The sequence below is a fragment of the Bombina bombina genome, chromosome 5 (genome assembly GCF_027579735.1).
Source record: "Bombina bombina isolate aBomBom1 chromosome 5, aBomBom1.pri, whole genome shotgun sequence".
Lineage (NCBI taxonomy): Eukaryota > Metazoa > Chordata > Amphibia > Anura > Bombinatoridae > Bombina > Bombina bombina.
The window spans coordinates 477,261,030-477,284,128 of record NC_069503.1 but is presented as its reverse complement, the minus strand read 5'-3'; the positions used below and the strand labels follow the sequence as shown (position 1 = coordinate 477,284,128).

At 41.1% G+C, this 23,099-nt stretch overlaps 1 protein-coding gene across 1 annotated transcript in view; it reads left to right on the top strand.

Annotated features, from left to right (window-relative positions):
• Window positions 1–23,099, top strand: part of LOC128660489 (uncharacterized) — an 808,651-nt gene that overhangs the window by 658,649 nt on the left and 126,903 nt on the right. The window contains exon 11 of the mRNA XM_053714366.1: window positions 18,770–18,874. Coding sequence (XP_053570341.1) covers window positions 18,770–18,874 — 105 coding nt within the window. The remainder of the gene's footprint in view (window positions 1–18,769; window positions 18,875–23,099) is intronic.

Sequence of the window (23,099 nt, the reverse complement as noted above, 5' to 3'; positions counted from 1 at the left end):
TTCCCTTGGGACAAGGTAAAGATTCCTAAGATTCTATCCTTTCTTCAAGAAGGATTGGAGAAAGGATTATCTGCAAGTTCCTTGAAGGGACAGATTTCTGCCTTGTCTGTGTTACTTCACAAAAAGCTGGCAGCTGTGCCAGATGTTCAAGCCTTTGTTCAGGCTCTGGTTAGAATCAAGCCTGTTTACAAACCTTTGACTCCTCCTTGGAGTCTCAACTTAGTTCTTTCAGTTCTTCAGGGGGTTCCGTTTGAACCCTTACATTCCGTTGATATTAAGTTATTATCTTGGAAAGTTTTGTTTTTGGTTGCAATTTCTTCTGCTAGAAGAGTTTCAGAATTATCTGCTCTGCAGTGTTCTCCTCCTTATCTGGTGTTCCATGCAGATAAGGTGGTTTTACGTACTAAACCTGGTTTTCTTCCAAAAGTTGTTTCTAACAAAAACATTAACCAGGAGATAGTCGTGCCTTCTTTGTGTCTGAAACCAGTTTCGAAGAAGGAACGTTTGTTGCACAATTTGGATGTTGTTCGCGCTCTAAAATTCTATTTAGATGCTACAAAGGATTTTAGACAAACATCTTCCTTGTTTGTTGTTTATTCTGGTAAAAGGAGAGGTCAAAAAGCAACTTCTACCTCTCTCTCTTTTTGGATTAAAAGCATCATCAGATTGGCTTATGTGACTGCCGGACGGCAGCCTCCTGAAAGAATCACAGCTCATTCCACTAGGGCTGTGGCTTCCACATGGGCCTTCAAGAACGAGGCTTCTGTTGATCAGATATGTAGGGCAGCGACTTGGTCTTCACTGCACACTTTTACCAAATTTTATTGCTTCTTCTGAGGCTATTTTTGGGAGAAAGGTTTTGCAAGCCGTGGTGCCTTCCATTTAGGTGACCTGATTTGCTCCCTCCCTTCATCCGTGTCCTAAAGCTTTGGTATTGGTTCCCACAAGTAAGGATGACGCCGTGGACCGGACACACCTATGTTGGAGAAAACAGAATTTATGTTTACCTGATAAATTACTTTCTCCAACGGTGTGTCCGGTCCACGGCCCGCCCTGGTTTTTTAATCAGGTCTGATAATTTATTTTCTTTAACTACAGTCACCACGGTATCATATGGTTTCTCCTATGCAAATATTCCTCCTTAACGTCGGTCGAATTACTGGGGTAGGCGGAGCCTGGGAGGGATCATGTGACCAGCTTTGCTGGGCTCTTTGCCATTTCCTGTTGGGGAAGAGAATATCCCACAAGTAAGGATGACGCCGTGGACCGGACACACCGTTGGAGAAAGTAATTTATCAGGTAAACATAAATTCTGTTTTTTATAGTTGGAGCTATTTTCCTTAGTAAAGTTTTATGTATGGCAATGTAGGATTGAATACATATGTGCTTGCTTGCCAGCTAATTGTATTGTCCCCCTATCTTCCTTATGTACTTTTTTTTTTCATTAAACCTACTCATCACTCTTATCAGTAGAGCCATGACTTTATCCATATCATCACACACTGCTTTTTCTTTCTTAAGACACAGTGAGTCCACGGAATCAGCAATTACTGTTGGAAATATCACTCCTGGCCAGCAGGAGAAGGCAAAGAGCACCACAGCAAAGCTGTTAAGAATCACTTTCCATCCCAAAACCCCCAGTCATTCTCTTTGCCTTTAGTGTAAGGAAGGAGTCTAAGTTTAGGTGTCTGTTAAAGAACTTCTATCAAGATTTTATTATTTTGAAAGCCTGAGCAGGTTTGCTCTGATCTTTCATGACAATTGGGTATAGCTGTACTCCACGTTAGTCTCTTCAGTACGGCTGTGGTAGCTTTAAAGCAGTTATGAACTTGTGAGGTGAGCCTCACTGCGTTTTCCTGACAAATTGCTGACCTGATATAGAAAGCCAGAGTAGGCTTACTCTGTCCTTTTCTTATTCCACAGGTCTCTGTGAGGAGTGGCATCCTCTCATACCGGGTGTGATGTCCGGACAGCTGGATTTGCAGGTAAGTACCATTTGTCTTCGGGGTAGGAGGCTGGCACTGATGGAGTTAAGAAATTCCTGCAACTTATATGGGACTCAAAATCCTTCATTAGAAGGTTTTTTTCTGGCAGGGAGTAGGCACTACTTGCATGTGGCTAGAAGACTTAGGGGTTAATTTCTTTCAGACAGGAAGGAGTTAACCTCTATTGGAGGCTCAGATGTGTTTTTAGCTTCACTGGCTTACTAATAGTTGATGTTTTAGGACGGTTAGAAATGCCTTAATATGACTTAGGCTATCCTAATCTATCGTGTATCGCTCTCAGTGACTAGAGAGCGCGCCTTTCTGTCGGCGCCTTCATATAGACTCCTTTAACGGAGCGGTAACATATATCACTGCCTGATACGATATTTCTCTGCTCTTAGGAAGTGGCCATTTTTTATGGAGACAGCTGCATATATTATTATATATGAATATGTATTTAGGCAGGATGAAGCGGCAGTACTGTGTCTATGTTTAATGCCTCTTGTCATTATTGTTATGCATACTTAGAGTCAGTATTGTGTTAATGTGTTTTATCGGCAGGATGAAGTACGATATTGCGCACTTAATTTCCCTGCCAATTTGGTGGACCCGCCTCCTTTCTTCTCTTAGCAGAGCAGCGCCATCTTAGAAACAGAGTGCAGTTTTTTTCTGCTTGACTTTGAGAGTGTGTACTGTTAAAGCTGTATATATCTCATAGCCATGGTGCTAATAGTGATATAACATAATGTGTTTTCTTCTGTTATGTGTGATCAGTCCACGGGTCATCATTACTTCTGGGATATAACTCCTCCCCAACAGGAAATGCAAGAGGATTCACCCAGCAGAGCTGCATATAGCTCCTCCCCTCTACGTCAGTCCCAGTCATTCTCTTGCACCCAACGACTAGATAGGATGTGTGAGAGGACTATGGTGATTATACTTAGTTTTTATGACTTCAATCAAAAGTTTGTTATTTTACAATAGCACCGGAGCGTGTTATTACTTCTCTGGCAGAGTTTGAGGAAGAATCTGCCAGAGTTTTTTACTATGATTTTAACCGGAGTCGTTAAGATCATATTGCTGTTCTCGGCCATCTGAGGGAGGTAAAGGCTTCAGATCAGGGGACAGCGGGCAGATGAATCTGCATTGAGGTATGTAGCAGTTTTTATTTTCTGAATGGAATTGATGAGAAAATCCTGCCATACCGTTAAAATGACATGTATGTATACACTTCAGTATTCTGGGGATGGTATTTCACCGGAACTACTCTGTTAAAGGTCACTAATCCTTTTAATAACTATTTATCATGTAAACGTTTTTGCTGGAATGTAGAATCGTTTACATTGCTGAGGTACTGTGTGAATAAATCTTTGGGCATTATTTTCCACTTGGCAGCTTTTTTTTTTTGCCTTTATTTGTGACAGTTTCGTTTCTCTTCAATGCTGTGTGGGAGAGGGAGGGGCCGTTTTTGGCGCTCTTTGCTACGCATCAAAAAATTCCAGTCAGTTACTTTTATATTTCCTGCATGATCCGGTTCATCTCTGACAGATCTCAGGGGTCTTCAAACTTCTTTGAAGGGAGGTAAATTCTCTCAGCAGAGCTGTGAGAATTCTTATAGTGACTGTGAATAAAAACGTTGCTTTGTATTTTTTATGTCAAATTTAATTATTATTATTTTACTAATGGGAACAAACCTTTGCTAAAAGTTGTGTTGTTTTAAAGTTTGATGCTATAACTGTTTTTCAGTTCATTATTTCAACTGTCATTTAATCGTTTAGTACCTCTTTGAGGCACAGTACGTTTTTGCTAAAAAAGATTATAACCAAGTTGTAAGTTTTTTGCTAGTGTGTTAAACATGTCTGACTCAGAGGAAGATATCTGTGTCATTTGTTCCAATGCCAAGGTGGAGCCCAATAGAAATTTATGTACTAACTGTATTGATGCTACTTTAAATAAAAGTCAATCTGTACAATGTGAACAAATTTCACCAAACAGCGAGGGGAGAGTTATGCCGACTAACTCGCCTCACGCGGCAGTACCTGCATCTCCCGCCCGGGAGGTGCGTGATATTATGGCGCCTAGTACATCTGGGCGGCCATTACAGATAACATTACAAGATATGGCTACTGTTATGACTGAAGTTTTGTCTAAATTACCAGAACTAAGAGGCAAGCGTGATCACTCTGGGGTGAGAACAGAGTGCGCTGACAATGCTAGGGCCATGTCTGATACTGCGTCACAGCTTGCAGAGCATGAGGACGGAGAGCTTCATTCTGTGGGTGACGGTTCTGATCCAAACAGATTGGAATCAGATATTTCAAATTTTAAATTTAAATTGGAGAACCTCCGTGTATTACTAGGGGAGGTCTTAGCAGCTCTCAACGATTGTAACACCGTTGCAATACCAGAGAAACTGTGCAGGTTGGATAAATACTTTGCGGTACCGGCGAGTACTGAAGTTTTTCCTATACCTAAGAGACTAACTGAAATTGTTACTAAGGAGTGGGATAGACCCGGTGTGCCGTTCTCACCTCCTCCAATATTTAGAAAGATGTTTCCAATAGACGCCACCACTCGGGACTTATGGCAAACGGTCCCCAAGGTGGAGGGAGCAGTTTCTACTTTAGCTAAGCGTACCACTATCCCAGTGGAGGATAGCTGTGCTTTCTCAGATCCAATGGATAAAAAATTAGAGGGTTACCTTAAGAAAATGTTTGTTCAACAAGGTTTTATATTGCAACCCCTTGCATGTATCGCGCCGATTACGGCTGCGGCAGCATTTTGGATTGAGTCGCTGGCAGAGAACCTTAGTTCATCTACGCTAGACGACATTACGGACAGGCTTAGAGTCCTTAAACTAGCTAATTCTTTCATTTCGGAGGCCGTAGTACATTTAACCAAAACTTACGGCTAAGAACTCAGGATTCGCCATACAGGCACGTAGGGCGCTGTGGCTAAAATCCTGGTCAGCAGATGTTACTTCTAAGTCCAAATTACTTAATATACCTTTCAAGGGGCAGTCTTTATTTGGGCCCGGTTTGAAAGAAATTATCGCTGACATTACAGGAGGTAAGGGCCACGCCCTACCCCAAGACAAAGCCAAAGCTAAGGCTAGACAGTCTAATTTTCGTCCCTTTCGGAATTTCAAAACAGGAGCAGCATCAACCTCCACTGCACCAAAACAGGAAGGAGCTGTTGCTCGTTACAGGCAAGGCTGGAAGCCTAACCAGGCCTGGAACAAGAGCAAGCAGGCCAGGAAACCTGCTGCTGCTCCAAAGACAGCATGAACCGAGATCCCCCGATCCGGGACCGGATCTAGTGGGGGGCAGACTCTCTCTCTTCGCCCAGGCCTGGGCAAGAGATGTTCAGGATCCCTGGGCACTAGAGATCATATCTCAGGGATACCTTCTAGACTTCAAATTATCTCCCCCAAGAGGGAGATTTCATCTGTCAAGGTTGTCAACAAACCAGATAAAGAAAGAAGCGTTTCTACGCTGCGTACAAGATCTGTTATTAATGGGAGTGATCCATCCGGTTCCGCGGTCGGAACAAGGACAAGGGTTCTACTCAAACCTGTTTGTGGTTCCCAAAAAAGAGGGAACTTTCAGGCCAATCTTAGATTTAAAGATTCTAAACAAATTCCTAAGAGTTCCATCGTTCAAAATGGAAACTATTCGGACAATTTTACCCATGATCCAAGAGGGTCAGTACATGACCACTGTGGATTTAAAGGATGCATACCTTCACATTCCGATCCACAAAGATCATCACCGGTATCTAAGGTTTGCCTTCTTAGACAGGCACTACCAGTTTGTAGCTCTTCCATTCGGATTGGCTACGGCTCCAAGAATCTTCACAAAGGTTCTGGGTGCCCTTCTGGCGGTACTAAGACCGCGAGGGATTTCGGTAGCTCCGTACCTAGACGACATTCTAATACAAGCTTCAAGCTTTCAAACTGCCAAGTCTCATACAGAGTTAGTTCTGGCATTTCTAAGGTCGCATGGATGGAAAGTGAACGAAAAGAAGAGTTCTCTCTTTCCTCTCACAAGAGTTCCATTCTTGGGGACTCTTATAGATTCTGTAGAAATGAAGATTTACCTGACAGAAGACAGGTTAACAAAGCTTCAAAATGCATGCCGTGTCCTTCATTCCATTCAACACCCGTCAGTAGCTCAATGCATGGAGGTGATCGGCTTAATGGTAGCGGCAATGGACATAGTACCTTTTGCACGCCTACACCTCAGACCGCTGCAATTATGCATGCTAAGTCAGTGGAATGGGGATTACTCAGATTTGTCCCCTACTCTGAATCTAAATCAAGAGACCAGAAATTCTCTTCTATGGTGGCTTTATCGGCCACACCTGTCCAGGGGGATGCCATTCAGCAGGCCAGACTGGACAATTGTAACAACAGACGCCAGCCTACTAGGTTGGGGCGCTGTCTGGAATTCTCTGAAGGCTCAGGGACTATGGAATCAGGAGGAGAGTCTCCTGCCAATAAACATTCTGGAATTGAGAGCAGTTCTCAATGCCCTTCTGGCTTGGCCCCAGTTAACAACTCGGGGGTTCATCAGGTTTCAGTCGGACAACATCACGACTGTAGCTTACATCAACCATCAGGGAGGGACAAGAAGCTCCCTAGCAATGATGGAAGTATCAAAGATAATTCGCTGGGCAGAGTCTCACTCTTGCCACCTGTCAGCAATCCACATCCCGGGAGTGGAGAACTGGGAGGCGGATTTCTTGAGTCGCCAGACTTTTCATCCGGGGGAGTGGGAACTTCATCCGGAGGTCTTTGCCCAAATACTTCGACGTTGGGGCAAACCAGAGATAGATCTCATGGCGTCTCGCCAGAACGCCAAACTTCCTCGCTACGGGTCCAGATCCAGGGATCCGGAAGCAGTTCTGATAGATGCTTTGACAGCACCTTGGAACTTCGGGATGGCTTATGTGTTTCCACCCTTCCCGCTGCTTCCTCGATTGATTGCCAAAATCAAACAGGAGAGAGCATCAGTAATTCTAATAGCACCTGCATGGCCACGCAGGACTTGGTATGCAGATCTAGTGGACATGTCATCCTGTCCGCCTTGGTCTCTACCTCTAAGACAGGACCTTCTGATACAGGGTCCATTCAAACATCAAAATCTAACTTCTCTGAAGCTGACTGCTTGGAAATTGAACGCTTGATTTTATCAAAACGTGGTTTTTCTGAGTCGGTTATTGATACCCTGATTCAGGCTAGGAAGCCTGTTACCAGAAGGATTTACCATAAAATATGGCGGAAATACCTATACTGGTGCGAATCCAAAGGTTACTCCTGGAGTAAGGTTAGGATCGCTAGGATATTGTCTTTTCTACAAGAAGGTTTAGAAAAGGGTTTATCAGCTAGCTCATTAAAGGGACAGATTTCAGCTCTGTCCATCTTGTTACACAGGCGTCTGTCAGAAAATCCAGACGTCCAGGCCTTTTGTCAGGCTTTAGCTAGGATCAAGCCTGTGTTTAAAGCTGTTGCTCCGCCATGGAGTTTAAACTTAGTTCTTAACGTTTTACAGGGTGTTCCGTTTGAACCCCTTCATTCCATTGATATAAAATTGTTATCTTGGAAAGTTCTGTTTTTAATGGCTATTTCCTCGGCTCGAAGAGTCTCTGAGTTATCAGCCTTACATTGTGATTCCCCTTATCTGATTTTTCACTCAGACAAGGTAGTTCTGCGTACTAAACCTGGGTTCTTACCTAAGGTAGTCACTAACAGGAACATCAATCAAGAGATTGTTGTTCCATCCCTGTGTCCAAATCCTTCTTCAAAGAAGGAACGTCTTCTACACAATCTGGATGTAGTTCGTGCCCTCAAGTTCTACTTGCAGGCAACTAAAGATTTTCGCCAAACTTCTTCCCTGTTTGTCGTTTATTCTGGACAGAGGAGAGGTCAAAAAGCTTCTGCTACCTCTCTCTCTTTTTGGCTTCGTAGCATAATACGTTTAGCCTATGAGACTGCTGGACAACAGCCTCCTGAAAGAATTACAGCTCACTCCACTAGAGCTGTGGCTTCCACTTGGGCCTTTAAGAATGAGGCTTCTGTTGAACAGATTTGCAAGGCTGCAACTTGGTCTTCGCTTCATACTTTTTCCAAATTTTACAAATTTGACACTTTTGCTTCTTCGGAGGCTATTTTTGGGAGAAAGGTTCTTCAGGCAGTGGTTCCTTCTGTATAATGAGCCTGCCTATCCCTCCCGTCATCCGTGTACTTTTGCTTTGGTATTGGTATCCCAGAAGTAATGATGACCCGTGGACTGATCACACATAACAGAAGAAAACATAATTTATGCTTACCTGATAAATTCCTTTCTTCTGTTGTGTGATCAGTCCACGGCCCGCCCTGTTTTAAGGCAGGTAAATATTTTTTAAATTATACTCCAGTCACCACTTCACCCTTGGTTACTCCTTTCTCGTTGTTTCTTGGTCGAATGACTGGGACTGACGTAGAGGGGAGGAGCTATATGCAGCTCTGCTGGGTGAATCCTCTTGCATTTCCTGTTGGGGAGGAGTTATATCCCAGAAGTAATGATGACCCGTGGACTGATCACACAACAGAAGAAAGGAATTTATCAGGTAAGCATAAATTATGTTTTTGTTCCAGTTTTCAGTGACCATAACAATTTTTGTTTATAAATCCTCAATTATGGGTTTTATGATGGGGAAATAAATGTTTGTTTCCTTTTAATATTGATGTTCCTTAAATCTTTTAGATTATTTCATCTCATAACCTTTTAAATAAGGGGCTTATGTTCTAGTTGGAACAGCCTAGGAACATATTTTATTGACTTGAGGATTACATTGTTTTTTATTAAATCTTTGTCCCTCATATTCAGAATATATTATTTTAAATTGCAATATTCTTTGGAGCCTTTTGCCTCTTAGGATAACTTTAGACATATTAAAAGATCTATGGTTTTTCCATGCGCTTGCTTAGCAAAAGCTAATAATGGTACAAACGCAAGAGGAGATAAATCTGAGCCTTGTTCAGCATGCTGTTCAGGCAGTGCCACAACTTTCTCCTTATATGTCTCAAGCCTCAATGGCGTTACATGCAGTGACCTGCAGTTCCTCTCTATCTCCTGGAGGAGTGTATTTGCCTACAGATTTTGCAGTTCAGGTATCCACTGAGGTATCTGCAACTTTATCTGTTTTTTCCCTTACCTACAGGAAAAATGCAAGAGGACATTTAAAGTTCAGATGTAAGGTTTCTGCTCCATTTTCTGCTACGCAGATCATCCTCTATCCTAAGTCTGGTGAGGAAGATTTGCCGGTAGTTTCTGAGGGTGAAATTTCGGATTTGGACATTACTTTTCATTGCTTAAGACACTCTCAGCTATGGTTTGGCACTTTATGTAATAATGTAAAGTTCTAAATATATGTATTGTACTTATATTTGCCATGAATTAGGTTTATGTAGATTTCCTTTTGCAGACTATTAGTTTCAAAATTGGTAAAACATATTTAGGAAGTTATTTTTTCTTACCTGGGGTATAGTCTTTTCTTCTTTCTTGACTGTTTTAATTAATTTTCGTGGACAAAATTAGGCTCGCGAGGCTGCAAAAAGCTAATATTTATTGCATCGTTCTTGGAGGGAGAATTTTTTGGTGCAAAGGTACGTTCGGTGACACAAATTCGCCATTTCCGGCGTCTTAGTTGACGCCAGGTTCCTTGCACAAGGTTGCTTCTTCCATGATGCGAGTTGCGTCATTTCCGGATGTTAGCGCCAAAAAAAATGAATTTTGTGTTGCGTCATACTTGGCGCCAAATTATTTTATTATTTAAACCCCACTTCCTATTTGCCTCTTGCCTTTTTCTATGTTCAGAGGGCTATGCTGTTTGCATTTTTTTCCAATTCCTGAAACTGCCATATAAGGAAATTGATAATTTTGCTTAATATGTTTTTTTTTCTTAGATTTGCAAGATGTCTCAATATGATTCTGTCTCAGAAACCACTGTTGGATTCCTGCTACCCGATAACCGTTCTACCAAAGATAAGTGTATCTGTTGTAAATTAGCGGAGATTATATCTCCAGCGGTAGTCTGTAACAGTTGTCATGATAAGCTTTTACATGCAGAAAATGTATCTATCAGTAGTAGTGCAATGCCTGTTGTTCCTTCAACATCTAATGTACATGATATCCCTGTGAAAATAAAAGATTTTATTGCTGATGCGATTCAGAAGGCTTTGTCTGTCTGCTATTCTGCCTTCTAATAAACGTAAAAGGTCTTTTAAAACTTCTCATAAAGTTGATGAAATTTCAAATGACCGACAACATACTTATTTATCCTCCTCTGTTGAGGATCTATCTGATTCAGAAGATCCTACCTCAGATATTGACACTGACAAATCTACAACGAAGTATATTCGTTCCTTGTTAAGAGGTGTTGATTACTTTGGATATTGAGGAAACTTGTCCTCTTGATATTAAAACTAGTAAACGTTTAAATTCTGTTTATAAACCTCCTGTGGTTACTCCAGAGGTTTTTCCAGTTCCTGATGCTATTTCTGATATGATTTTAAAGGAAGGCCTGGTACTTCTTTTATTCCTTCTGCTAGGTTTTTAAAAGTTGTATCCTTTGCCAGCAATTAGATTGGAGTTTTGGGGAAAAATCCCCAAAGTTGATGGGTCTATCTCTACTCTTGCCAAACGTACTACTATCCCTATAGAAGATAGTACTGCCTTTAAGCACCCTTTAGATAGGAAACTTGAATCTTATCTAAGGAAAGCTTTTTTTATATTCTGGCTATCTTCTCAGGCCTGCCATTTCTATGGCCGATGTTTCAGCTGCATCAACTTTTTGGTTGGAAAGTTTAGCGCAACAGGAAACAGATCCTGATTTGTCCAGCATTGTTTGCTTGCTTCAACATGCTAATCATTTTATCTGTGATGCTATTTTTTATACCATCAAAATTGATGTTAAATCTATATCTTTAGCTATTTTAGCTAGAAGAGCTTTGTGGCTCAAATATTGGAATGCTGACATGGTATCTAAGTCTAGATTACTATCTCTTTCTTTCCAAGGTAACATTTTTTTTTTATTCTCAGTTGCATTCAATTATTTCAACTGTTACTGGAGGGAAAGGAGTTTTTTTACCTCAGGATTAAAGAGCTAAGGGTAAATCTAAAGCTTCTAATTATTTTTGTTCTTTTCGACAGAATAAGGGACAGAAAACCAATCCCTCCCCCAAATAATCTGGTTCCAATTGGAATCCCTCTTCAAGTTGGACTAAATCCAAGCCTTTTAAGAAACCAAAGCCAGCCCCCAAGTCTGCATGAAGGTGCGGCCCTCATTCCAGCTCAGCTGGTGGGGGCAGATTCATATTTTTCCAAAACATTTGGGCAGATTCTGTCCAAAATCAATGGATTCAGAGCATTGTCTCTCAAGAGTATCGAATAGGATTCAGAGTAAGACCTCCTGTGAGAGCGATTTTTTTTCTCACGCGTTCCAGAAAATTCAGTGAGGGCTCAGGCTTTTCTGAAGTGTGTTTCAGATCCAGAGCTTTCAGGGGTAATTATACCAGTTCCGTTTCAGGAACAGGGTCTGGGGTTTTATTCAAATCTATTCATTGTCCCAAAGAAAGAAAATTTATTCAGGCCATTTCTGGATCTGAAAATTTTGAACCGTTTTGTAAGTGTGCCAACTTTTAAAATGGTGACTCTAAGGACTATTCTGCCTTTTTTTCAGCAAGGTCATTATATGTCCACGATAGACTTACAGGATGCATATCTTCATATTCCGATTCATCCAGACCACTATCGGTTTCTGAGATTCTCTTTTCTAGACAAGCATTACCAATTTGTCGCTCTTCCATTTGGCCTAGCGACAGCTACAAGAATTTTTTCAAAAGTTCTTGGTACCCTACTTTCTGTATTCAGAGAACAGGGTATTGCGGTGTTTCCTTATTTGGACGATATCTTGGTACTAGCTCAGTCTTTACATTTTGCCGAATCTCACATGAATCAACTAGTGTTTGTTCAAAGACATGGTTGGAGTATCAATTTACAAAAAAGTTCCTTGATTCCTCAGACAAGGGTCACCTTTTTAGGTTTCCAGATAGATTCAGTGTCCATGACTCTGTCTCTAACAGAAAAGAGACAAATGAAATTGGTTTCAGCCTGTCAGAACCTTCAGTCTCAATCATTCCCTTCAGTGGCTATGTGCATGGAGGTTTTAGGTCTCATGACTGCAGCATCGGACGCGATGCCCTTTGCTCATTTTCATATGAGACCTCTCCAGCTTTGCATGCTGAATCAATGGTGCAGGGATTATACAAAGATATCACAATTAATATCCTTAAATCCCAATGTTCAACTATCTCTGACTTGGTGGTTAAATCGCCACCGTATAATTCAAGGGGCCTCTTTTGTTCGTCCAACCTGGATTGTAATCACAATAGATGCATGTCTTTCAGGTTGGGGAGCTGTCTGGGGATCTCTGACAGCACAAGGGGTTTGGAAATCTCAAGAGGCGAGGTTACCAATCAATATTTTAGAACATGCTATTTTCAGGGCACTTCAGGTTTGGCCTCTATTGAACCATTCATTTGTTTTCAGACAGACAATATCACAACTGTGGCATATGTCAATCATCAGGGTATGAAAGAAGTATCTTGTATACTTTCTTGGGCGCAATCCAGCTCTTGTCTAATTTCTGCAGTACATATCCCAGGTGTAGACAATTGGGAAGCGGATTATCTCAGCCTTCAGACTTTACATCCGGGGGAGTGGTCTCTCCATCCAGATGTGTTATCAGATTGTTCAGATGTGGGGTCTTCCAGAAATAGATCTGATGGCTTCTCATCCAAACAAGAAACTTCCTAGGTACCTGTCCAGGTCCAGGGATCCTCAGGCGGAGTCGGTGAATGCGTTAGCAGTTTCTGGGTTTTACCAACCTGCTTATATCTTCTCGCCTCTAGTTCTACTTCCAAGAGTGATATCCAAGATCATCATGGAACATTGGTTTGTGTTTCTGGTAGCACCATCATGGCCTCACAGGTTCTGGTATGCGGACCTTGTCCAGTTGTCAACCTTGGCCACTTCCTTTAAGACCAGACCTTCTGTCTCAAGGACCATTTTTCCATCGGGATCTCAAATCATTTAATTTGAAGGTATGGAAATTGAACGCTTAGTGCTTAGTCATAGAGGTTTCTACTCAGTGATTGACTCTATAGTTTGGAAAACCTTATATTTCATGGTGTTCTTCTCATAAATTCTCCTGGCATTCTTTTAGAATTCCTAGAATTTTACAGTTTCTTCAGGGTGGTTTGGAAACTTTCACAGAAAGATTGCCAAGCTGTTTTGTTCAGACTTTGGACCATATCAAGCCTGTCATTAAATCAATCGCTCCTCCTTGGAGTCTTAATTTGGTTTTGAAAGCTTTACAGGCTCCTCCTTTTGAGCCTATGCATTCTTTGGATATTAAACTACTTTCTTGGGAAGTGTTGTTCCTTTTGGCTATCTCTTCTGCTAGAAGAGTTTCTGAATTATCTGCTCTTTCTTGTGAGTCACCTTTTCTGATTTTTCATCAAGATAAGGCAGTTTTGCAGACTTCATTTTAATTTTTACCTAAAGTTGTGAATTATAACAACTTTAATATGGAAATTGTTGTCCCCTCTTTGTGTCCTAATCCTAAGAATTATTTTGAGCGCTCCTTACATTCTCTGGATGTTGTAAGAGCTTTGAAATATTATGTTGAAGCTACTAAAGATTTCAGGAAGACTTCTATTTGTTGTCTTCTCTGCGTCTAGGAAAGGTCAGAAAGCTTCTGCCATTTCCTTGGCATCTTGGTTAAAGCTTTTGATTCATAAGGCTTATTTGGAGTCAGGTCAGGCACTGCCTCAGATAATCACAGCTCATTCTACTAGATCAGTTTTCACTTTGTGGGCTTTTAAGAATGAAGCTTCAGTTGATCAGATTTGCAAAGCAGCGACTTCTTTGCATACGTTTACTAAATTCTACCGTTTTTATATATTTGCCACTTCGAAGCAGTTTTTGGTAGAAAAGTTCTTCAGGCAGCTGTTTCAGTTTGATTCCTCTGCTTATGTTTTTATGTCTCTTTTTTTTTTTTTTTCAATTATGAGAAAAACTTTTTTTTTTGGTTGTGGATTTAATTTTTTCTGCAGAAAATGACTTTTTATTTTATCCCTCTTCTGTGGAGTTCCACATCTTGGGTATTACTATCCCATACGTCACTAGCTCATGGCCAAATACATGAAAGAAAACATAATTTATGTAAGAACTTACCTGATAAATTAATTTCTTTCATATTGGCAAGAGTCCATGAGGCCCACCCTTTTATGGTGGTTATGATTTTTTTGTATAAAGCACAATTATTTCCAAATTCCTTTGTTGATGCTTTTTACTCCTTTCTTTATCACCCCACTACTTGGCTATTCGTTAAACTGAATTGTGGGTGTGGTGAGTGGTGTATTTATAGGCATTTTGAGGTTTAGGAAACTTTGCCCCTCCTGGTAGGATTGTATATCCCATACGTCACTAGCTCATGGACTCTTACCAATATGAAAGAAACAAATTTATCAGGTAAGTTCTTACATAAATTATGTTTTCTCCCTGTCTCCCGTCCTTCAAAGGATTTTCCTGTTGCTGACTCCATTAAAATGCTCAGTGCCCTAGGTAAATGGGAGCTTTTCTACTATTTCTCAGAGAACTTTGATCCCTGTGGATGGTAGCTGCTCCTGGATAAGAAGCTGGAGGTGTATTTGTTCATTTAGAGCAATGTATTGTCTTATTAGACTTGCTGTACTAGCCGCCGGGCATTGAGGCTGAAATCTATGGTCAGCTGAGAAGACTACCTGTGGTTTAGTGGTACATCCTAGGCTTTATCTTTATAGTTCTATAGTTGCAGATTCAATACTTTGTTTCCTCCAAATCCACGCTTCTGGCGTCTCCTTTTAAGGATGAGACCTTGTTAGGACTTGGTCTAGCAGAATTTTCCTCTGACTTGAAGGGTGAAAAAAGGTTTTTCTACCACTTGTCAAGAGAGTAAGACTAAGGGAAAGTTTCTTTTTCCGCTTTCTGCAGGGTCAGTCATGCCTTTTCGAGTGCAATCTAAGATTTCCTCCCAGGGGCAGATTTCTCTTTCTAGAGTATCTGCAATCCAAGTAGGATGAGAGGCTTCCTTGAAGTGGGTTCAGGGTCTTCATCTCTGGGAGTGATAATTCCAGTCCCAGTTTTGGAACGGGATTTAGGTATTTACCTCAAGTATCTCAGATCTGACCTTCAAAGTAATATCCTTTCTCCTTTGATTCAAGAGGGCCTGTTAATAACGAACATAGACCTGAGAGATTTGTTGTTCCCTTGATCGGGATCTTCTCATGTTTTCTGAGTTTTTGTCATCCTAGACAGACCTCTAGGTCTTGGGATATTGCAAGGGTGTTTTTCTGGACAATATATGGTTCAGGTATCATCCTTACTTCCAGCAAACTCTCTTTTAAGATATCTTGTCTAATCTTCTTTTCCAGGGATGGAAAATGAATCTGGAGAAGAGTTCTCTTGTTCCATCCACAAGGGTGATTTATTTGGGTCTACCGTCACAATACCCGGAATGGATCAGATTCCGTCTGATCTCAGAAGTTATGCAAGGTCAGGCCTGGTCAGTACCTGGATGAGAGACTGCCTGGGAACACCAGGTGCAGTATGCTTGGACCATATTAGATTCTCTATCTAGGAGAAGATGTCTAACAGAGGTCAGATAATCAAGGATTTATTCCTTTTCCCCTCTCTGCAGTCTACTGTCCGGCCAACAGCAACCTCTAGTGGCCGGTGGATAGCTTAGCCATCTTGCAACCAGGAGGTTGGGAGTTTGGATTTAGCTGCAGTTGATTTTTCTTTACTTTTCAGTGACTCTGTGTATGGAGGGAATTGGTCTGATGGTATTCCATGGACATCATTCCTTTTGCTATTTTCCATGACATGGAGAACTTTCGGATCTGTCTTAAAGGATAGATTCAAATCAGGCGACAAGAGACTTTCTCCCTTAGTATTTTTTCAGGAGTATCTATTTCTGGGTGCGTGCTTCTGGAGATATTCCTGGGTGACCACGGATGCCAACCTGCTTGGCTAGTAAGCTGTCTGGGTTTTGTTTAAAGGGACACTGAACCCAAATTTTTTCTTTCATGATTCAGATAGAGCATGAAATTTTAAGCAACTTTCTAATTTACTCCTTTTATCAATTTTTTTTTCGTTCTCTTGCTATCTTTATTTTAAAAGCAGGAATGTAAATCTTAGCAGCAAGCCCATTTTAGGTTCAGCACCATGGATAGCGCTTGCTTATTTGATGCTTTCATTTACCCCCAATAAGCAAGCAATAGCCCAGGTTCTCAACCAAAAATGGGCCAGCTCCTATGCATCATATTCCTGCTTTTTAAATAAAGATAGCAAGATAACGAAGAAAATTTGATAATAGGAGTACATTAGAAAGTTGCGTAAAATTGCATGCTCTATTTGAATCCTGAAAGAAAAAATTTGGGTTTAGTGTCCCTTTAAGGATTATGGACTCTGAAGTGTCTGCACTCCTCTTTAACATCTTGGAGTTGAGAGTGATTTGCCAATGCTCTGATGGCTTGGCCTCAGTCGTCCCTAGCTTGGTTCCAGTCTGACAACAATCCCCTCAATGGTTTATATGAACCACCAGGGAGGAACTAGGGGTTCCTTAGCCATGTAGGAGAGGACTTTGATTGTTCAGTTGGCGGAAGCTCTCAATTGCGGTCGGTCATCTACTTTCAGGGGTGAACAATTGGGAATCGGACTTCTGAACAGACAGATATTTCATCCCGGGAAGTGAACATCTCCATCCGGAGGTATTCTCTATGTAAACCCTCACATGGGGGTTCCGAAGTTGGCTTCTGTGGGCGTTTCAACAGAATGCCAAGTTTCAAAGGTAGGGTTCATGATCATGTGATCCGCAGACCGTCCTGATAGATGTTCTGTCATATTTCTTGGATTTCAGTCTTGCATACCTGTTTCCTCTGTTTGTTCCACGAGTCATTGCTCATATTCTCTGTAGAGAGCAGTGGAGATTTTAATACCCCCTGAGTGGCCTCGCAGGATCTGGTATACAGAACTAGTGGAAATGTTGTCTCTCCACCTGGGAAACTGCGTCTGAGGAAGGACTTCTTGGTCCCTTCCTTCATCTAAATTTCTGAAGCTGACTGCTTGGAGATTGAAAGCTTAGTTTTGTCTAAGCGTGGGTTTTTCTGAGGGTGGTCTGGAAAAGGGTTTGCAGTCAAATTTCTGCATTGTCTATTTTGCTACATAAGCATCTGACGGACATGCCAGATGTGCAATCTTTTTGTCAGTCCCTAGTCAGTATCAGGCCTGTGTTTAAGTCGGTTGCTCCCCCTTGGAGTCTTACCCTTGTTCTTAAAGTTTTGCAGCAAGCTCTGAGCCTTTACATTCCATAGATATTAAGTTGTTATCTTGGAAGGTTTTGTTTCTTATTGCTATCTCTTCTGCTCGTTGAGTCTCGGAGCTCTTAATTTTACAGTTTGATTCGCCTTATCTTTCATGCCGTCAAGGCGGTTATTCGTGCTAAGTTAGGTTTTCTTCCTAAGTGGTTTCAGATAGAAATATTAATCAGGAAATCGTTGTTCCTTCTCTGTGTCCTTATCTTTCTTCTCATAAGGAATGTTTGTTGCACAACTTGGATGTTGTGCGTGCTCTTAATTTCTATCTACAGGCGACTAAGGATGTCGCCAGTCTGCTGTTTGTTTGTTTCTCTGGGAAACATAAGGTCAGAAAGCTTTAGCTACTTCTCTTTCTCTTTGGTTGAGAAGTATAATGTGTTTGGTCTATGAGACTGCTGGTCAGCAGCCTGCTGAGAGAATTTCAGCTCATTTCACTAGGGCTGTATCTTCTTCTTGGGCTTTCAAGAATGAAGCTTTTGTAGAACAGATTTGCAAGGCTGCAACTTGGTCCTCTCTGCATACTTTTTCCAAATTTTCCAATTTTTATATTTTTGTCTCGGCTGATGCTTCTTTTGGGAGAAAGGTTCTTTAAAGGGACACTGAACCCAATTTTTTTCTTTCGTAATTCAGATAGAGCATGCAATTTTAAGCAACTTTATAATTTACTTCTTTTATCAATTTTTCTTTGTTCTCTTGCTATCTTTATTTGAAAAAGAAGGCATCTAAACTTTTTTTGGGTTCAGACTCAGGTCAGCATTTTTTTATTGGTGGATGAATTTATTCACCAATCAGCAAGGACAACCCAGGTTGTTCACCAAAAATGGGCCGGCGTCTAAACTTACATTATTGTATTTCAAATAAAGATACAAAGAGAATAAAGAAAATTTGATAATAGGAGTAAATTAGAAAGTTCAGTGTCCCTTTAAGCGATGGTGCCTTCTGTTTAGGTTACCTGTCTTTATTTATTTCTTGATACGGTGAGTCCACGGCCCTCCGTTGTTTTCATTTAGTTTTTTATTTAAACTTCAGGGACCTTTACACCTTATGTTATTTCCTTTCTCTCCTTTTCCTTCGGTCGAATGACTGTGGGTTGTGGGAAGGGAAGTGATACTTAACAGTTTTGCTGTGGTGCTCTTTGCTTCCTCCTGCTGGCCAGGAGTGATATTCTCAACAGTAATGGCTGATTCTGTGGACTCACCGTGTCAAGAAAGAAAGAAATTTTTCAGGTAAGCATAATTTTTTTTTATATATGCTGTAAGTGACTCTTCAGGTCTTTGCTTTTTTCATACTATACACCTTTTCATCACTATTCTTCTTTTAGAAAAGCTTTGAGATAAAGACTGATGAAGATGCCTCATTTATCTTCAAAATAACCCAGAATTTGACTAAGGCACTCCTAAATTACCAGAAAGAGTGTTCAAAAAAGGTATGTAATGTGGGATTAAACTATATTTGACTTTGCTAGGAATTTAGGTATTTTTGACAAAATGAATAGAATGCAACTTAGTTTCTCCAACAGTTTTTTTGTTCCCCTCTGAGCGGCTTTCAACTCCATTCACTTCTTTACATAGCACCCCATGGTTCTTAGAGGTGGCATCGTTTGCTCTTTCTCTGTTTCTGTACCACACCAGGCCTGTATGTAGGAAAAAGCGATACCCATTTGAGTTATGGCTGAGATAAAAGCATAAGATTAAAATCCTTCATATCATAAAAGTAAGAGAGAGAGAGTTATTGTATAAAAATTAGCAAATCTGGGGGAGCTTCCGGGCAGCAGCCATGATCGGTCGCATTGCTGCATGCTGCTACAGCTTTTCTCTGAAAACTTTAAAAATTCATCCTTTAGCTGATTGATCTATGTAACATTTTATGAGAGCTAATTTATGCCTTTGAAGCTACAATAATTGTGCCTGAAATCACAAGAATTGCTGCTGGCATCGTCGCCTGGAGCCGTCATAAGATCTTGGCCCTCAATTATACCCCCCGGGAAGGGCGCCTTTGGCCCTGTCGTTAAGCAGCACTTTGTGTGCTTTACCGAAGCGATTTTCTACTCCTGAGGGTATACACTTATGCTGGTTTTACATCTCCTATGAGAGCTTGCTATGGAGACTGCTGAGGCTATAATTAAACACATTTGAAGCGACTCTATGCACAGAAATCAAGTGCACCAGTAATAGTGCTTCTAAACAGCTTATTTCAATAGACCCAACTTCACATCATAAGGGGAGTGGTAGCACCTTGGGGCCCCAATGCCCGCTACTCTCCTATATTGGACCTTTAACAGATCCTGAAGTTGGTTCGGTGGCGTCAGAGGTGTGATGCAGAGCGGGTGATACTGTAGAGAATTTCACGGGGCATCATGTACGCCTAATGAATGCAAGAAAATACCTAACTGCGAGCCGTTCCCACTTCATGCTGACACAAGAAGACCGGACACCCAGATCTACTGGCACCCCCACTGGAGCTCCTATTCAAATTAAAGGGACAGTCAACCCAAAAAATGTCCTTACTCCTACAGATATAGTTTACTAGTATAAATATTTCAAAATGTAGCCCAATTTTGCTAAATATATAGTTTTCAAGAAAAATTAATTACTGCATGTCCCTCAGGAGTTTTGAAATGGCTGTCAGCCCCCTCTTCTATTTCGTCATAACCCTTTTTCCTTCCTTCCTCTTCTGCAAGAAACTTTTCGTGCCTCTGCATTCCTGTTTTTTGCACATGCGCAATGCGCCGATTTTAGTGAAGGTGCCTTTTGAAGCAGGAACTAAAAATAACTGCTCAGTATCCTAGCAGTTCCTATATGCGGCTGACCAGTTGGCTTCTCTTCATCTACCGCCTCATATAGAAACCACTAGGATACTGAGCGGTAATCCTGAATTCTGCTAATTTGTCATGTCACATATGATACATTCTTCCACTTATCAGTGTCTGGTTTATTGAACTCTAGTGGAATCCCTTGTTGTAATAACTGTATGTGCTGGCGGAGAGGACAACATTCTCCTACACTTCCTTGCAAAATGATATAATAATGAGGCAGTAGTGCTGTCACAGCGTGTGGTGTCTGGGTTCACTATATAAAAGGCGCTGAGCTGTAGAAAAAAAGCACATACCACTGCAGTTTAGTTCACTGACTATATGGTGTGTAGATTGATCGGAATCGTATCCATGTATACAACTACAATATGAAGCCTTTGGCTGTCATTGATTATAATAATCCATTCTGTCTATTTACGGCATATTGTATCCAAACTCACTCATCACTTTCTGCAATGATTATCTGAGATACAAATGTAGCCATATTTTCTGTTTAAGAATCACTAAAATAACCTTTATATAGATTGAAATGAAATAGTGTCACAGATGGCAAAGATAAATTATCACTACAACATCAAGCAATGTTTTAGCATCCCTGCAAAAATGTAATTCGTTATTGCTTTATTTTGTATGTATGTCCCCTTTGTAAACCGTGCCTAATAGGTAAAGCGAGAATGTTAGGGGAATAGAAAGAAATTGCTGAAAGTGGTTCTGAACATCTGTGAAATCCCAGCTACTCCGTTTAATAAATTACTGAGAATACTAAACATTACATCTGATCCATGTATACAACTACAATATGAAGCCTCTGGTTGTAATTGATTATAATAAACCATTCTGTCTATTTATGGCAGGGGTGGGCAAGACGTGGACCGCGGTCCACTTTGGAGGTGACCGCCTGGATTTTTAAGCCGACTGGCTCTCTACCTGCGAACCTGTCCTCTGCAATCGTTATACATTTTAACTGTGCAGGGAGTTATTACTGTACACACGTAATGAAGACTATAACCAGGTTAGTGACACCTCAGTGAGTACCGCACGGGGACTGACAAGAAGTCGCTCATAAAATTAGAGCATTTATTGCATTCGCAACGTCATGGCCTCTGACCACGCCCCGTGCATGCAGCTTCGCTAACAATTCCGCCCTTTAACCGTCTCTGGAAACTCCCTCATTCATTCATAACCCTCTATTGCTCCTACAGGCTGATTGGCTGCCAACTCGAGCTTACACCCAGCAGCGCCTTACATGGAAGCGAAAGGAGCCGGTAGTCAGTGCAACACTGGATTAGGGGAATGTGTAGCCTGCAAAGGGGTAAGCGGAATGAGTGTGGTAGCTTGCATAAAAGTAAGCAGAATATATACCATGGATTGTTCTTAAGTTAGAGGAGCTCTGGGAGGCAAAGAGTTATGGCGGGAGTGTGCGTGGACACTGACTTGGAATCTGAGGAGTGTTTGGTCTGACAGTGCTTGAATCTGACAGTGCTGTATAGCAGATGGACATAAGCAGATTCTATGTAAAGTTGAATCTGCTTATGTTTGTCTGCTATACAGCACTGTCAGATTTACACTGTCAGAACACACACTCCTGAGATAGAATTCCAAGTGAGTGTCCACACCCACTCCCGGTTTAGCTGCTTGTTCACTGCTGGTATTGTAGGTGAGACATAAAAGACCACAATGTTTGTAATAGTTTTGTGCCTTACCCTCTCCTCAATTTTTAGCAAAGTGTCACAGTACTCAATTTATGATAAGAGTTTTAATAAGACAGAGTATTGATGTCATGTGGAGTAAAGGGAAGCATGAAAGGAAAGGGAGGGACTGAAGGCTGCTACATGTGCAGTGAATGGATTGCAAAATGAATGACATATAAGCTGACCAATGATGGGGAATCATGTGATGCAGAAAAAAAATAAGTAAAACTTTGCTTTGAGTGACAAAGTGGATCAGATGAGAGAAGGAATGGTGGTTGTTTAGTGACTCTGAACATAACGAGTCCCCTATTGAATTGTGTGTCCACTGAACTGTTTTGATCTAGGTCTGTGTGTTGAGAGTGATCTCTATTGGAGGACCAGCATTGAGTAATAATCGAGCACGAGTCCCCTATTTCTCTTGTTAAGTGTATCCAGTCCACGGATCATCCATTACTTGTGGGATATTCTCCTTCCCAACAGGAAGTTGCAAGAGGATCACCCACAGCAGAGCTGCTATATAGCTCCTCCCCTCACTGCCATATCCAGTCATTCTCTTGCAACTCTCAACAAAGATGGACGTAGTAAGAGGAGAGTGGTGTATTATAGTTAGTTTTTTAACTTCAATCAAAAGTTTGTTATTTTTAAATGGTACCGGAGTGTACTGTTTCATCTCAGGCAGCATTAGAAGAAGAATCTGCCTGTGATTTCTATGATCTTAGCAGAAGTAACTAAGATCCTTTGCTGTTCTCACATATTCTGAGGAGTGAGGTAACTTCAGAGGGGGAATAGCGTGCAGGTTTTCCTGTAATAAGGTATGTGCAGTTAATATATTTCTAGGGATGGAATTTGCTAGAAAAATGCTGCTGATACCGGATTAATGTAAGTTAAGCCTTAAATGCAGTGATAGCGACTGGTATCAGGCTTATTAACAGAGATACATACTCTTATAAAAGTGTAATATAAAACGTTTGCTGGCATGTTAATCGTTTTTATATGTGTTTGGTGACAAAACTTATTGGGGCCTAGTTTTTTTCCACATGGCTGGCTTGATTTTTGCCTAGTAACAGGCTTTCCACTGTTGCAATATGAGTGGGAAGGGCCTATTTTAGTGCTTTTCTGTGCAGCTAAAAATACTGACAGAGACATTC